The sequence below is a fragment of the Tamandua tetradactyla genome, chromosome 13 (genome assembly GCF_023851605.1).
Source record: "Tamandua tetradactyla isolate mTamTet1 chromosome 13, mTamTet1.pri, whole genome shotgun sequence".
NCBI lineage: Eukaryota > Metazoa > Chordata > Mammalia > Pilosa > Myrmecophagidae > Tamandua > Tamandua tetradactyla.
In genome coordinates, this window is record NC_135339.1 from 75,817,861 (window position 1) to 75,833,940 (window position 16,080).

The 16,080-nt window shown below is 34.2% G+C and overlaps 1 protein-coding gene across 1 annotated transcript in view; it reads left to right on the plus strand.

Moving 5' to 3' along the window:
• Nucleotides 1-16,080, plus strand: part of NHLRC2 (NHL repeat containing 2) — a 73,937-nt gene that overhangs the window by 49,599 nt on the left and 8,258 nt on the right. The window contains exons 6-10 of the mRNA XM_077126089.1: nucleotides 2,784-2,883; nucleotides 6,007-6,238; nucleotides 6,796-6,918; nucleotides 7,876-8,085; nucleotides 10,425-10,644. Of these exons, the coding sequence (XP_076982204.1) occupies nucleotides 2,784-2,883; nucleotides 6,007-6,238; nucleotides 6,796-6,918; nucleotides 7,876-8,085; nucleotides 10,425-10,644 (885 nt within the window). The remainder of the gene's footprint in view (nucleotides 1-2,783; nucleotides 2,884-6,006; nucleotides 6,239-6,795; nucleotides 6,919-7,875; nucleotides 8,086-10,424; nucleotides 10,645-16,080) is intronic.

Below are 16,080 nucleotides of genomic sequence, written 5' to 3' on the forward strand. Positions count from 1 at the left end.
AAAATATTATCCCTCAGACATCTAAGCATCTCCTAGGGTGTGATGCCACCCCATTGAGAATCATTTTATAGGATAATGTCACAGGTTAACATTTATAGTAGATTTTCTTGATTAGAGATGAATCATTAGTACTATTGGGAAATGCCAACTGTTTTAGTGCTTATAGGCAGAATGATAAAAATTAGAGCATTTTTCTTATGGTATCTGGGGAAAAGTTTACTTATCCAACAAATATTTGTTAGATATCTATTATGTACTAGTCACTATTTTAGGTGCTGGTAATACAAACATGAATTAAACCAAGCTGCTGCCCTCTGAGAGTTTATGCTCTAATAGAGGAGAAAGAAAATAAACTAATAAATAAATAACATGTATGATAACAATTAAGTATTACAAAGGAAAATAAGGCCGGGCAAGTGGCAAGAGAGTGATAGGTATGTGTGCTGTGATAGATGAAGTAGACAGGATCTACATCTGGGGAAGAAGCTTTGCAGGAGGAGGAGAGAGGGAGCACACTTGAGTACCTATACTTTGTTTGGCATTTTATGTACATTATCTTATTCACTCCTCCCAGTAATCCTATGACATGGTGATATTTTCCTCATTTTACAGATGAGGCACACACAATTAGAAAGTGATGTAGCCCAGATTCAAATTTAGAACCACCTGGTTCTAAAGCCAAGGCATTGGATAGAAAGACGCTTCTGGGAGCTTCTTAGGGTTCTGTAAGACCACCAAAGCCTAGTTTAGTTCCATTCTGAGGACTTGAAAACATAATCATTTACAGTTCTTCACATAGCATTCTAAAAATATTGTTGGATAAATAAAAGGCTTTAGTTTATTGTGAATGGAAAACAATCCAAATTAAGTTAAATTTTAACAGATTATTCATTATGTGACTTTCTTTGTCTTTTGTTTGTACTATGTACTAAAGTACTTTTCTGATCATTTCCTTAGTTAATATCAGTGACTAAGCAGGAACATAAAACAGTTGTCATTGTTTAATGCTGAAAAGTTGATTATCTTGGATTTGCAGTAGTTCTAAACAAGTGAGCAAATCTAAACCAAGTGCTTTCTTGGGTGGCAATATTAATGCTGGCTATAAAAATTAAACCTATTAAGTGGAAGAGATTGTGTTATACTTTTCACCCTCAGTGGTGTCTTTTTAAAATGTATTTATACTCCTCTATCACAACTTTATTTATAAACTTAACATCTGAATTCATTAAGCAGCCATCATGGCTAACCTTTGAATGTTGCTATCTCCAGGCATTGTTCTAAGTGCTTCACATACTTTGAATATGTCATTTGAATGGCATCCTGTTTATAATAACAGAGAATTTTTTATTGGTTTAGGTTTCCTTTTCATTCTAGAGGTCTTAGACTGTGGCCCTAGAAAAACAGAAAGAGCAATGTGATACGTTAAAAATTATTATGAAAAGCTTTTGATCTAGTTTTAAGGTGATTAAGTAGAGACTGAATTCTCAGAAGATGTGAATACCAGTGTCTCTTTTAATACAGTTTGTTTACAAATATATTTGTAAATGAAAAAGGAATTTGATTTTATAGGATAGTAATTAAGAACAGAGAGAAAGAGACAACGTGTGAAACGGTTAAGGGCATAGATTTTGCTGTTAGACTGGCTTGGGTTCAGATTCCAGTTGCTTCATTTACTAGCTCTGTGAGCATAGAGCTACTCAATGTCTCTAAGCCTCAGTTTTTTCATCTGTAAAATGGGCCTAATAACAATACCTATCTCCCACGGCTTTTGAGAGAATTTAAGTGACAGTCTGTAAAGTGCTTGACACCCAGCAACTATAATTTATAGAGAACTGTCATCATCATCATCTTTTGTTATTGTTCTTGCTAAATTGAAAGATAAGGAAAATAGTACAAGTTAAGGAAGAAAAATTCCTTCTGAGCATTACTTGAAGTTAAAGAAAATACAAATAAAATAGCCTTGACAAGATATTTCTTTTAACATGTATTTAAATTATTTTAGTTAAAAATGTCTCCATTAAATTTAAAAGCAGCCTCAAAATACATTTTAAATTAAAATGATTAAATATTTTAACAGTAGAATTCATTTAAGAAATACAGCCTTGCCATATTTTAAAAAATTGTGACATCTCTAAAATATTAATATAAAATTATTTATCATTAGTTAGTAAGCAGAGCTATATTGTAATATATTGTTTTCTTAGTTTTTTAATGTCAACTATATTTTGAAAATTTTTACAACCAGTGAACAATGGATTTTCAAATAGCTGTTCAGATATGTGTCTCAGTCGAAATTCAAATATTGTGTGATTACTCACATTTCTTAAGCTATTAAAAGATTTAATTCTAACAATGGAAATTATTGAAAGAAACAATTACTAAATCATGTAAGTTAGTTGATTGGTGCTAGGTATTTGTCAGTGCGTTCCTTTGGTAAGTATGTGTCAGTCCATTTTTTCTATCAGGTAAAATAAGAAATCAAACATTTTGAAAACATTGTAACCATAGATGCAGAAACATATTAGTGATAAGAACACATTGGTTTTCTGGGAAGTTCTGACCGGTAAAATTTACAAAGGAGTAATGTCTAAAGGAGTAAACCTTTCACAGGAAAATGGAGAATTTTCAAAACAACTTAATAAAACATTGTAAATTTTTTCTTTTCCTCTGTCAGGTAATTTATAAGCATATTGCTGTCATCCCTGAATTTAAACATCTGAAACAGTTGGAGTGTTTGTATTTACCAGATAGGTACATAATAATTACTATTTATTTTTATAAAGATTCAGAGGTCCAAAGAAATGACATTCTGTGGATAGCCATGGCAGGTACTCATCAGATATGGGCACTCTTATTGGAAGATGGCAAACTACCAAAGAAAAAGTAAGTGGCAACATCACTGTTTGGGTAAATAAAAGATCTTCACCTTGTGTTTTAATTCCATAGCAGTACTGCACTATTTGGAATTCAAAGATTTCCCTTTTCCAAAGTCACTGTCCCAGCAACAGTCACTGTACTAATCATTAAATGGTAGGTTATATTACCATAGCAAACAATTCAGATTTCCAGTCACTCTAAACAACAAAGTTTACTTCTTGCTCTCTTACAGACTTGTCAGGGAGCACTACTCTGCCAAGGCTGATGAAGCAGCCACCATCTGGAACTTTGCCAGTCAACCTAGCAGAGAGAAAGAGAGGTCATGAGTCACATATTAGCTCTTAAAGCTTCTACTCAGAAGTGACACACATCACTTCTACGTAACATTTCACCAGCCAAAACAAGTCTCTTGGCCACACCTAACTTCAGGGACATGGGAAGAGCAATCTTTCTGATTATCCGAACAGAGAACTGGAAATGTTTGATGGAGCTTATCTTCTAAGACATGGCTCAAATATCTCCAATCATTAATTCAAATATTTGAGTACCACATAGTTGAGTGGTTAATAGGTCAGGTTTTGTGGTCAGGCCTGAGATTGGATTCTGACTTACTATCTGTATGAGCTCAGGAGAGCCACTTTAACTTTCTAAGCCTCAGTTTCCTTATTTAAATCTAAGACAAGTCATTTTGAGAATTAATAATATATGCCAAGTGCTCAGCATAGTGCTGGGCATATATTATAAATATAGGTAGCTTTGATGCCGTTGTTAGGGATAAAAGATGGAAAGGTAGTGTCCCTGCAAAGTTTCTTACATCTTTTCTATAAAGCTTTTCGTCTTCTCCCAAACATTCCAAGTAGAACTGACCCTACTCCTCTCTGTGACCCTACTATACTTTGTGTGGAGTTATATAAATATTTTTTCCCTCCTTTTTTCCCCCCTGCCTCCCCTTTTGTTGCATTTATTTTTTTGTTTAACTCTTTCCTCCTACTAGGCTGCCTTTTAAGGGAAGGGGTACTCTCTTCTTCATATTTGTGTTTCCTGTACCTAGCACAGTATCTGGTACATAATAGAACCACAGTAAGGGTTTGCTGAATAAAATGAATGAATGAAAGTCACAGAACTTAAAGGCTACCAAATCACCATAGAAAGTGAGTTCTCCTGAGTTACTACCTTTATTAGTAGGAAAGAGTAGTTGAATAGATAATCCAAAATATCAGATTTTCTAAATAGTGTGTGTGCATATTGCTTTATAATACGTTTATAAGATGTTTTATCTTATAAAACATTATAAGATGTTTTACAACATTTACTAATTCATCTAGCAAATATTTATTAAATCTATATGCTAAGCACTATGCTGAACAGGACAGATGACATGATATGCTTGCTGTATTAAAAATAAAATGAAAAGATGTGGTTGCTGTTCTCAGTGGGCTTGCAGAGGAAGAAACAGAGCAGCAAAAATTTAAAACTAGTTCAGAAGCCAAGTGCTGTATATAAAAGAAATCACTGCAGCAGTCCTTTAATTGAAACTTTCTCATATAAATAAAAAAAAACTCATATCAATAAGATTTGAGGTGTCAAGAGAGGCTTCCTGTGTGTGGCTACTAAGCTGAAACCTGATAGAGTAGGAGTTAGGGTGTATGGGAGGTTTTCCAGGCAAGAGATGACACTAATGGTGTCAATGGGAGCCAGATAACATAGAGCCTTGTGAGTCCTTTTAAGAGGTTTGGCATTATTCTACAAGCCTTTATAGGAAGGTTTTAAGCCGAGAAGTGATACAATTAAATTTGTGTTTTTGAAAGAACTCTGGCAGCATTTGGACTGGTGTAAGACTAGAGACAGGGATACCTGTTAAGAGGCTGTTGCTAGCATCCAAGCGAAAGATAATAGTAGCCTGAACAGTAAGATTACCCATAATGTTTTACAAGAGGCAATTATTATAAATAGCAAAACAAAAGAAACAGAAATGTCCAGAATATGCTGTTCTGGGTGATAGCTACTGTTTTTCCCCTCTCTTAGTATCTCTAATTAAGGAAGTTACTTTTTTTTAAGTGTTAAGATTCCTTGTAGTAACTACCTTTTAATTTGAATGTTTTGAATGTTAATTACATGTATTTCTCTATCTAGATTATTTTGTAAGTTCCTTGAGTAAGTGACCATATTTTCCACACTCTGTAGCCCTATGTCCCTATCCCCCACCCACTCCTCCCTAATTTAACATTGGGAGTATATCAGCCAATAAGTGATTGATGGTCATTTTAGACTTTTGCATGCTGTGCCATATTGGAAATTATACCATAGTTTCTCATTTTGCATCCTAAATCAGCTTCTTCCCTCAACATAAGACACTCCCATGTCTTCCTTACTATCCCTCTTGCATAAACTATTTTTAACAGAAACCAGGGGCTGAAGTTTTCTCTGCATTTCAAATACTAATTTGCAATAGGCCTTTAAATAGAATTTCCCTAGCATATATGAGTGTAAATAGAAATTCTCTGTAAAACATAGATTTGTACAATCAGTACGTTAAAGCAGATAACCCCATATCATTTTCTTAAAGTGGGTGATGCCTAACTCAGCTATCTTTTAAAAACTAAATCTTTAATTCCTTTTGCAAGTCTCTACTTAGATGTAAGAAAACAAAAATGTTTTAATGAAAACTTAAGTTTTATACTATCATAAGCCAAATAATCTTTTTAATTCCCTTTGCGAGAACTTAACACTGCATGAAGCAAAGGTAAAAAAATTTAGATGGGATTCAGCTATACTTCCTATACCTATCTCTGACCATTAGTGAGAGGGAGAAAAATATATCCCTATGATAATCTGATTACTATTCTTCTCATATAATCCTGACCGTGGCAGAAATTCCTTTTTGACCTTTGAGAATAGTTTCAGTTTTGTATGTATCAAAGAAAAGTAGAAGGGTCTCTACACAGTGAATAAGTTAATGATTAGAAAAACTATGGTGCAGGCTGACTTGCACAATTAGCTAACAGCACTAGATTTTTAAAAAATTTACAATGCTTATCATCACTGATGTTATTTACATACATTCAGTTAATAACTAAATTGGAAACAATATGCCAATGTTATGTCCACCTATAAATTTCCCTTTTTTAGTGAGTTAAAAAAAGGAACCTGCATTCGGTTTGCTGGAAGTGGAAATGAAGAGAATCGAAACAACTCATATCCTCACAAGGCAGGTTTTGCCCAACCTTCAGGTCTTTCACTGGCCTCTGAAGAACCCTGGAGCTGCCTATTTGTAGCAGATAGTGAGAGCAGTACTGTGAGAATGGTCTCGCTGAAGGATGGAGCAGTGAAGCACCTCATAGGAGGTGTAAGAGATCCCATGGTAATGAAAATCATTTTTGTATAGTGTGCCTGCTTAACAACCTTTCAAGTTCCTAAATTGTAGAGAGTTCATAAAAATTTGGGGGAGATAGTTCTTGATCTAATAACTTAAAATGGAAGTCAGATCGTAGGAAATGTGAATATGAAGAAACACAAGTTAAAAAATCATCAAAGATATGTGAACTGGCTCTATTACATTGTATATAAATGTTAAGACTTCAGGGAGAAGATGAGGATAAAATATTTATCACTAGAGTGAAGAGAAAACTATGATTTAAGTATCTGGCAATGGTGTGGAAAAATACTAGACCAGCAGATTTGACCTGTTCCTGACCAAATGTGTGACTGACTAGTGCATTAAACACCGCAAATTAATATAGGTTCAAAATTTTCTCATTTTTTCTTGTCTTCTGAATCAGGCACCCAGTTCTTTTCATCTGAAAATCAGACCTTCCCCCCTTAACTTAAATAACATATACAACTATCTAATTTTTCACTTTATACCTTAACAAAGCTTTGTAACTATTTTTTCTTTTTTTAAAAAAAAAAAAATAAAAGAATTTATTTGCATTTGGTGATGTGGATGGAGTAGGAATCAATGCAAAGCTTCAGCACCCACTTGGAGTAACGTGGGACAAGAAAAGGGATTTACTTTATGTGGCAGATTCCTATAATCATAAGGTGAGTCTTGACAATTATATGATACCCTGTTTTTCATATCTGGTATTTCATATCATGCAGAAAGATCTATGAGAGCCTCCTACAACTGCCACTTTAAAATATAGAGAGGATTACAGTCTAGGACAATTATATTCAATCTTATTCTGTTCTTTTTTTGGTTATTTCTTGGCAAGAGATTATGCAAGTATGCTGAACTGGGGAAGGCACTAAACTGCCCCAGTGGCTATGACCAAAAGTTGTGAATTGCAGCCCATCAAAGCTGCTAGTAGCATATTCAGTAAATAAGGAGAAGGCTGGTAATAGGGAAATTAATGTCAGATAATAAATAAACATATTTGAATTGTTTTATAGTTGTACTGCCTGTTAGCAAATAATTCCATTTTCAGCAGTTTTTCTGTTTTTGTCTTTACTGCATTGTCTATTAAATTTTTTCAGTTTTTATTGCATTTTCCTTTTTTATACAAGCCAGTGGAGAATAAATGTTAACACTTCATGATAAGAGACCATAAATAGATCAGGACATAATTGGGAATCATTAAGTTTAACAAAAGTAACAAATTTTTAGCCAATGTTAGATGGTCATAAGAAGAAAAGCAGTTTAATTGTGAAAGTATGACCCATTGTGAAGAAAAAGAAAAAAATGTAAGTACAAAATTTCAAAAATAATTCCATCAGAGATTATGTCTAGAAGACAAGCTATAGCTAGAAATTTTACATCAGTTTTAGCTCTCAAAATGGAATGTCTCCATTACACTTAAACACGTGTAATTTGAATGTTTGACTTTTCAAGAAAATATGGAAATGCCTATTCTTTTTCTGAAAATACTAATTTTTTAGCTCAGATATACTGAGAATACTAATGGCAATCGGAAATTCTCTAGCTTGCTCGATATACACTTTTCCATACCATATGAGATTGATCTTCAAATACATAAATTTTTGTTCTTTCTTCTTTAGATTAAAGTTGTGGATCCAAAAACAAAAAACTGTGCAACACTCGCAGGAACAGGAGTTGCAAGTAATGTTATCAGTTCCGATTTTACAGAATCAACTTTTAATGAACCAGGAGGCTTGTGTATTGGAGAAAATGGTCAGTTATTATATATAGCAGACACAAATAATCATCAGATCAAAGTGATAGATTTAGAAACAAAAATAATTTCTCTGGTAAGTAACCTTGGAGTATAAGTTAATGAGTATTATTTTAAGGATCATACTAAGAGTCTCACAGCACTGACCAAGTAATTTTGGGGTAGGCCATCTCCATCAGTATATTTGATAGATGGTGGGTAGAACAGTGTGTGAATGTGTATGATGTATACTTTGATAACTAGAAAGTAGGACTACTTTAAAGATATCTTGTTCTTAAAATAAAAGTTCTGTGTATGCTGAAAGTTTGAGATGAAAAAAATAGAAGACTCAAATCTGTTTTTAAGACTCAAATCTGTATACATATGTACTGTGTGGGTTGGGTTTAGGGTTTTTTTTTTTTTTAATGATTCTTACATTAATCCTTAGATAATGTAATCTTTGTTTCCTGTGGTTAATCCATTACCACATAATGTTCCAAAGGAAGCCCTAGAAGCCATGTTTCTCAAAACATTGAAAATTAAACTGGAAGAAACTTATAAGTTCCGGTCAAATTTTAGAGATAAAGGCATGACTTCTCATAACATTTTTTTAAATGTATACATGGTTTGTTTATTAATAGGAAAGCTTAGTTTACACAGATCAAATAATTTTACATTCTATTTTTAAATGTTGAACAATTCCATAGTAAATATATGCAACATCTTAGAAAGTTTGCATTTTGTTGGATTGCAGTTATATGGAAACCAGTGGAGTAAATAGAAATCAGAAGAGGGCAGAATAGATTTAGGAGCCGCAGAATAGATTTCAGGAGCCACAGAAAATGCACAGAATCTTAGGGAAAATTTAAAACTCTGCTCTCAAAATCTGGGAACAGTGATTCAAGCTAGAGAAACCATATCGATCATTAAATTTGAGGAGGTAAGAAAAATTAAAAAAAAAAAAAGAGTCAAAAATGTCAGAACCAAGGGAATGAGAAAAATCAGAGAGAGTAACAAAGAACACTGTGGAAGGTGCTGTAAGAAGTGGGCAGATTTTGACCCACTGGAACTCTCTTAGTGCCTGGTGCTGTGGGAATAGGCTAGCTGGGGGGAAGGTATGGAGTTGAAGCTGAGATCTCCCGCTTTGGGTATTTTAGTATTAGCAGAGCTTCTACCATTGTACAGAATTTTATCACCCACACCACCAAACACTAAATTAACAAAACCCAGGTCATCTTTGAACAGCTGCAATCTCTGACTCATTCATAACATGCACCATAATCTCTTCTAACTTTTCATTGTTTTACCTCAATGGGAAACCTTCTGGCAGAGCCGTCCAAGTTCGATTGCTCCTCCATTGTATCCCTGTGTCTTCCCCATTAAAAGCATCTAGTATCCTTTTTTTTATAGCTTTTTTTTATTGTGTAGTATAACATACATACAAAGCAAATAAAAAAAAAGCAATAGTTTTCAATGCACTCTTCAACAAGTAGTTACAGGACAGATCCCAGAGTTTGTCATGGGCTACCATACGATCCTCTCAAGCTGCTCCAGAATATAGGAGGCTAGAGAGTTCAAATATTTTTATCACAATTGACTTTTTTCCTTCTTTTTTTGAGAAAAATGACATATATACAAAACTATAAATTTCAAAGCACAGCACCACAATTAGTTGTAGAACATATTTCAGAGATTGACTTGGGTTACAATTCCACAATTTTAGGTTTTTACTTTTAGCTGCTCTAAAATACTGGAGACTAAAAGATATCAATTTAATGATTCAGCATTCATATTCATTTGTTAAGTGCTATCTTCTCTGTAAAACTCTACCATCACCTTTGATCTTTCGATCCCTCTCTTTAGGGGTGTTTGGGCTATGGCAGTTCTAAATATTTCATATTGGAAGGGTCTGTCACTAATATCTCTTAACATTTTAAAGGGGAATTTTAAATGTCTCCTACAAACTATCTCCTGAAATGTCACATTTGCTTGAAAAAAAAAGTGCAGTCATTTTTTTCTCCCTAAAACTCTAGGAATTTCCATGGAATGTGATTTAAAATAAAAAACAGATTACTACCGTAACATGAATATCATTTCTCTTGACATAGATCTTTGATATGAGATGAGTGCATCTTCTTCTAGTAGGTAATGAAAATAATGAGAATGTATATTGCATCCACTACATTTAAATTGATAAAAGTTTTGCTGTAATTTGTCACCATTTATAGACATTTTAGATGATTTAGTTACGTCTCAGTTATTGTGTTGGTATTTTTCTGTATCTACAAAATAATTTTGAAGATAGACTAGAATGGCAATTAAGGTTTCATTGCTATAGAGCTTGCATTTTTCTGCTAAAGCCTAAAAATAAGCATTCTCACCTTATAATTATCATAAAGTACTTGTGCTTTAATAACACATTTTCTTATATTATAGCTCCCAGTCTTCACATCTGAAAATGCTGTAGTAGATGGTCCATTCCTAGCAGAAAAACAAAAGACATTACCCAAACTGCCTAAATCTGCTCCAAACATTAGGCTGTCCTCAGTGACTGCATCTCCAGGCCAGACTCTTCAGTTCAAGCTAAGATTAGACTTCCCATCAGAAACAAAGCTAACTGAAGGAGTAGCCAGTTGCTGGTTTCTAACAGCTGAAGGTATGAGTACAATCTTGCAAGCACAAATATTCCATAAGTTCTTGATGTTTATTTTAGTAATTTTTCTCGTTTGTTGCATGATATTTTTACTCTATAGTTGGGCAGGAAATGAATCCAGATCTAACCATACTTTGGCAGATTTGAAATTTTTTGTTCCTTTTTATCAAAGAACAAAGTCACTCACCCAAAGTTGCATGTCAGTTTTTAGTCCTGTTTTTTGGAATATGGATTTCCCTATCCCTCTTCCTTTATTCTAATTTTGTTCTTCATTTTCTCCTTTTTCCCAAAAAGAACCACTTAGAGTTGTATGTCTGAAATAGAAAAATAGAGCAGGGCCTTCTTATTTAACATCTTTTCCTAAAATTCTTTATTCCGGTAATCTTTATGCACTCCTTTTTTTCCCCTCTGAATCTCTTTCTGGTCCTTCATACACTAAGTCTATTTTCAGTCTGTTTTCACAGAAATTAACAAGTTAGACTAAAGGGATTAAATAGTAAAGGGAGTTTTCAGCATCACCCACTGATTTGGGATGGTATTAGAGGAATATCAAGACTATCAAATATTCCTAAATAGTATTTTGAGAATACTTGTTGGTATTGTAAGGGCTGGTTGTGAACATTTTATAACAAGCAAAAAAGCAATTTTTATTGTTTTCAAGCGTTAGGTGTTTGGCTAAAGATGCTTTTCTTTTTCCCTTCAGAGGAAAAATCCTACAAATGCTCTTTAACTCAGACTAGGTCCATTCAATCATAATTGCCTCTAGGCAATATAATAATTTTCCTCTTAGGATAGTCCACCACGTGAAGCAGAGTACTGTGGTCTCAGAATATTATCGGTCCTTGAATTTTAAAGTTGAAGAACACCAAGAGACACCATCTATTATGATCCCCTTATTTTATAAATAAGGAAACTAATGGTTCAAGGAGATGAAGTTACTTGCCCAAAGGTATATATGGAATTAAGTCAAAAGCTGGAATTTGAATCCAGTTCTGCTAGTTCTTAGTTTTCTGCTCTTTCCATTATGCCATTCCATTTTAAATCAACTGTAGAGTCCTAGAAATGAAGTGAATTTTTTTTAAAGCATACAAAATTCAAAACAACTGATTACACATTTGGATGTCATAACAAAGTCAAATGCTATTAAGGTTTCCAAATGTTTACTCTCAGTTTCTGTACTTAACTCATCATGGTTTGTGGGCTGGCACCAGTCAACAGACAACACTTTGAGCAGCACTGTTCTAGAGCATTTCAACACAAAGAGATCAAGGAAGAAAAGGAATTAAAGAGGAACCAGCAAAGAAGGCAAGAGTGGGAAAGCAAGTAGGAAGAAAACTAAGAGCATACAGTTTCCTAGGAGCCAAGGATTTCATGGAGGAAAGAGTGATCAGCTATGTCAAATGCTGTTGCTAGATCAGGTAAGATAGGACTGAGAATTGATCATTGATATATATAGTAGAAATCATTGGTATCCTCCCCAGAGCCCTCTTGGAATGGTAGAGGAAATGCCTTATTAGAACAGGATCAAAAAGGATTGGAGAGAAACTAGAAAAAGCATGTCTAGGCAGCTCTTTCAAGAGTTTAGAGAGAGAAAAACAAAATATGGCAGTTGCAAGAAGGAAAGATAGAGTTGAGAAAACAGCATGTTTGCTATATTGAGGTCAAAGATCTAACAGAACACTTGATGATATGTGGGGGGCAGGTGGGGCTGTATCCTTGAAGATGTGAGAGGGGATGGAATCAGGTGACCTTTGACAGGAAGATGAACATTTCCTTAGTAAGGAAAGAAGACCCAGGTGTGTGGCCCTGAGCCCAGATGGGTACCTGTGGAGGGAGATGCTCGTGGAAGCTCTGTTGAATGTTTCTGTTTTCTCAGTACAATGGGGAGCAAGGCCATCAGCTTAGGGTGAGTAAGAGAGGGAAGGAGAAGGTTTTAGAAATTTAAAGAGAGAAGAGGGTATAGTGGGAGAGTGACTAGACTAGAGAAATATAGTGTGATTGCTGAACAGCCTTAAGGGTCTACTTGAGCTTACCTGTCAGGAATTTAAAGTCAGACTAGTCAACAGGGAGTTTATTTTTTTCCAGGCAAGTATAGCCACAAATATGTAGGCAGTGTGGGTAGAAACTCTGAATAGTGTTAACTAGCAGTTCTGCCTCAAAGTCAGGTGATCTATCAACCTAGATTTCTAGAGTCCTGATCCAGCATAAATTGTGCTTACTTCTATACTTTCCAGTAATGCAGTGATAAAAATTTCACAGATTTTATTCTAAAGAATTAAATTGATTTTCAAGTTAAGTATAAAATTTGAAAAAACATCTGCTTTCTTGTAACTGAAGTAACTTGACATAAGACCTTTCAAATTCAATTCTTTGGTTGTTTTATTTATTAGTTTTTACTTTTCCAAATAATGCCTATTAAATGCTTTGGAGCTTTCAATTACTGTTCATTTTATCCCAATAGAATCAGTACTTGATATATGAGCTATTAAGCCTGAAACTGCTTTTTTTTCTTTAGAAATACCAGAGGTAGAATTTGAACCCCATTAGCTTACGACAAAAATGGATGTCAAAACTATATCTTGGGGCAGTGCGACAGTGGCTCAGTGGCAGAATTCTCACCTGCCATGCTGGAGACCCAGGTTCGATTTCCGGTGCCTACCAATGCAAAAAAACACAAAACTATGTTTTAGAAGTATTCCATATGGGGATGTGAGAGTAGTTCAGTGGTAGAATTCTTGCCTGCCATGTCAGAGACCCGAGTTTGATTCCTGGCGCATGCACTTTCTCAAAAAAAACAAACAAGCAAACGAACAAAAAAACAAACAAGCAGAAATTTAACAAAATGGTGCTACAACTACAAGATACTCACAAGGAAAAACAATGACGTGTGACCTCGCCTTACAGCATACAAAAAAAAAGTATTCCATATGATTGTAGTAGAGAAATAAAACGTTGGAGAATATGTAATTGAATACGAATGAATTAATATAAAAAAAAATCTAGACAGAGATTTTACCCTCACTAATAACGTGTGTCTTTTTAAATCAAAGGACACTTGTTATTTGAGTCCACTCTCAGAGTATTCAGTTACTGTAAATTATGTAAAGGCTAGAATTTGTATGTGAGTCAGTGTAAACTAGCTCCTTATTTCAATATTGTATCTTATAAATCAGTGATAAGGAGTCTATATACGGTTTACTTTATAATAGTGCTTTCCAACATCTGTAATGGAGAATATGAAAACAATTTTAAAGTAAAATATTAGTGGTCCAGTACCTCTAAATTATGACTTCTTATCTCTAATTTTCCCTGCCCTGGTCTCATGCTCTTTCACATGTTCTCACTCAATCTTCCATTTCCTTCTCAATTCCTCCTCCCATACCCTCTCACACACTTTTATTTTGCACATTACCCAAATCCAGACTTTATGCCTTCTTACCTTGTACATTCTTAGTGGCAGCAGCTAAGGTTCTGCAACAGCAAATAGGTATCCAAACCAAAGAGGACAGAGAGATCTTGCTAGACTAGCCAGAATGAACTAGTGGGTTAGAATTTGATAGAATGGCTCTGGAGTGACTGAGCTCCAGGCTCATAGAACCCTCCTTCCTGCACACACACATACACACACGCTGTGCAGAAATAGGAGGGTGTGTGTGGACAGAAGAATACTCAAACCCTGGCCATTCCTCAGCCAGTTTACCTGTTCTGTTTGTGACCTTGAGTCTGGAAGTGTTACATCAGTTGGAAGTCACTGTTAATTTAATTTCTCTCTCTGTTATTAAAGAGCAGTGTATTGATTTTTAGCATGGCATATTGACATATTAATGTGTTTATTTTAACTCTGTCAAACACAAATTAATTAATATTGAGTCATTGAGATATATAGGTAGTATTAAGGGAAGTGAAGTAGTCTATAGAGAAAATAATTAGGTAGTCATCATTTGTCTGAGATGTTGGCTCCATTTTTATTAACAGGGGTGAATAAGTTTTCAGGCAAGAATCCTAATTTAAGACTTTTGAAAATTTTTTATTTTATAGGCTGTATTTGTATACCTAAGATTAAAGGACATTTTCTCTTATTGCCTGGTTATTTAGAGAGAGAAATAATTCTTTTATCTGGATCTTAATCTGTGTAATCAGATTAAGTGGTTGCAAATGTAAAAGTTTTAAGCCTTCTCCCATTTCATAAAAAGTAACATAAAAGCATCACTGACATAACTTTAACCTCACAAATCCTACATGCCATGTAAATAAAAATATTTTTAAAATATTTTATTTCTATAATTAGACATTAAAATATCACAATTCATTATTTTCCTATTTTGACTAAAAATAGAAAACATACCCTACTAATCTGAATTCTTTCAAAATCACACATTAAGTAAAACATATTCAGTCCAGAAATAAGCCAAGAATGCCAAAGAACACTAAAAATGGTTGTTCAGTAGCTTCTGAATAAAAGCTGTGCACTTAACTCTTTAGAGTATCACATTTCACCTTCTCACTCATTCTCATTTAACATGTTTATCTTAAATTTGATATTTCATCAAAAAATCAGCAGAATATTAGAAACAGTATACTAAAAGAGACGTGGAAAGGGCCAGTAGAGACAGGTATTTTGGCATCAAAAATGTTGACTCCAGCAAAGGAAAGAGACAGAAAAAGCTAAAAAGTAGACATAGAATTTCATCGCTACTCAATAGTCTGTTTTTATAAAGATGGCCCCAAGTCATTAATTATGTTCAGTATGCCTTATTTAAGATGGCAGGAAAGCATGTCATACGTTTCTAAACCCTGGCTTTTAATATCTGCTACGTTCTAAAGCTGAATGTCAGTATAAGCTGTACTTCCTCAATATGACACACGTGTTCCTTCTGAAAGAAGGCCCTGGATGTATAAAGATATTTAGAGAAATTATAATATGAAAAGGCTTAACATTTTTTAATGGTTTGTTAGACTTCTGTTATACTGAAAATTAAGTCTCAATAGAGTTTTTTGGTTTTTTTATGTGAAGTTTATTGCGTATTGCATGCAGAATTTATTGAGATGTAGTCATATACCATATAATCCATCCAAAGTGTACAGTTACTATCTCACAATATAATCAGTGCAGTCATCACAACAATCAATTATAGAACATTTTTGTTACTCCAAAAAGAAAAATAACAAATAGACATAAAAAGGAAAACTCAAAGCACCCCATCCTCTTCGCTCCCCCTTTTGTTGACCCCTGTTATTGGCATGGTACATTTGGTACTGTTAATGAAAGAATATTGAGATATTGCTGTTAACTCTAATCTGTAGTGTGCACTAGGTACTTGTTGTCCCATATACCACTCTCCTCTTAACTCTTTGAACAAATGTTGCATATTTGTTCTAGTTTGTGAAAGAACTCGTTTATATTTGTAGTGTTCATCATAAACATCATCCACCCAAGGC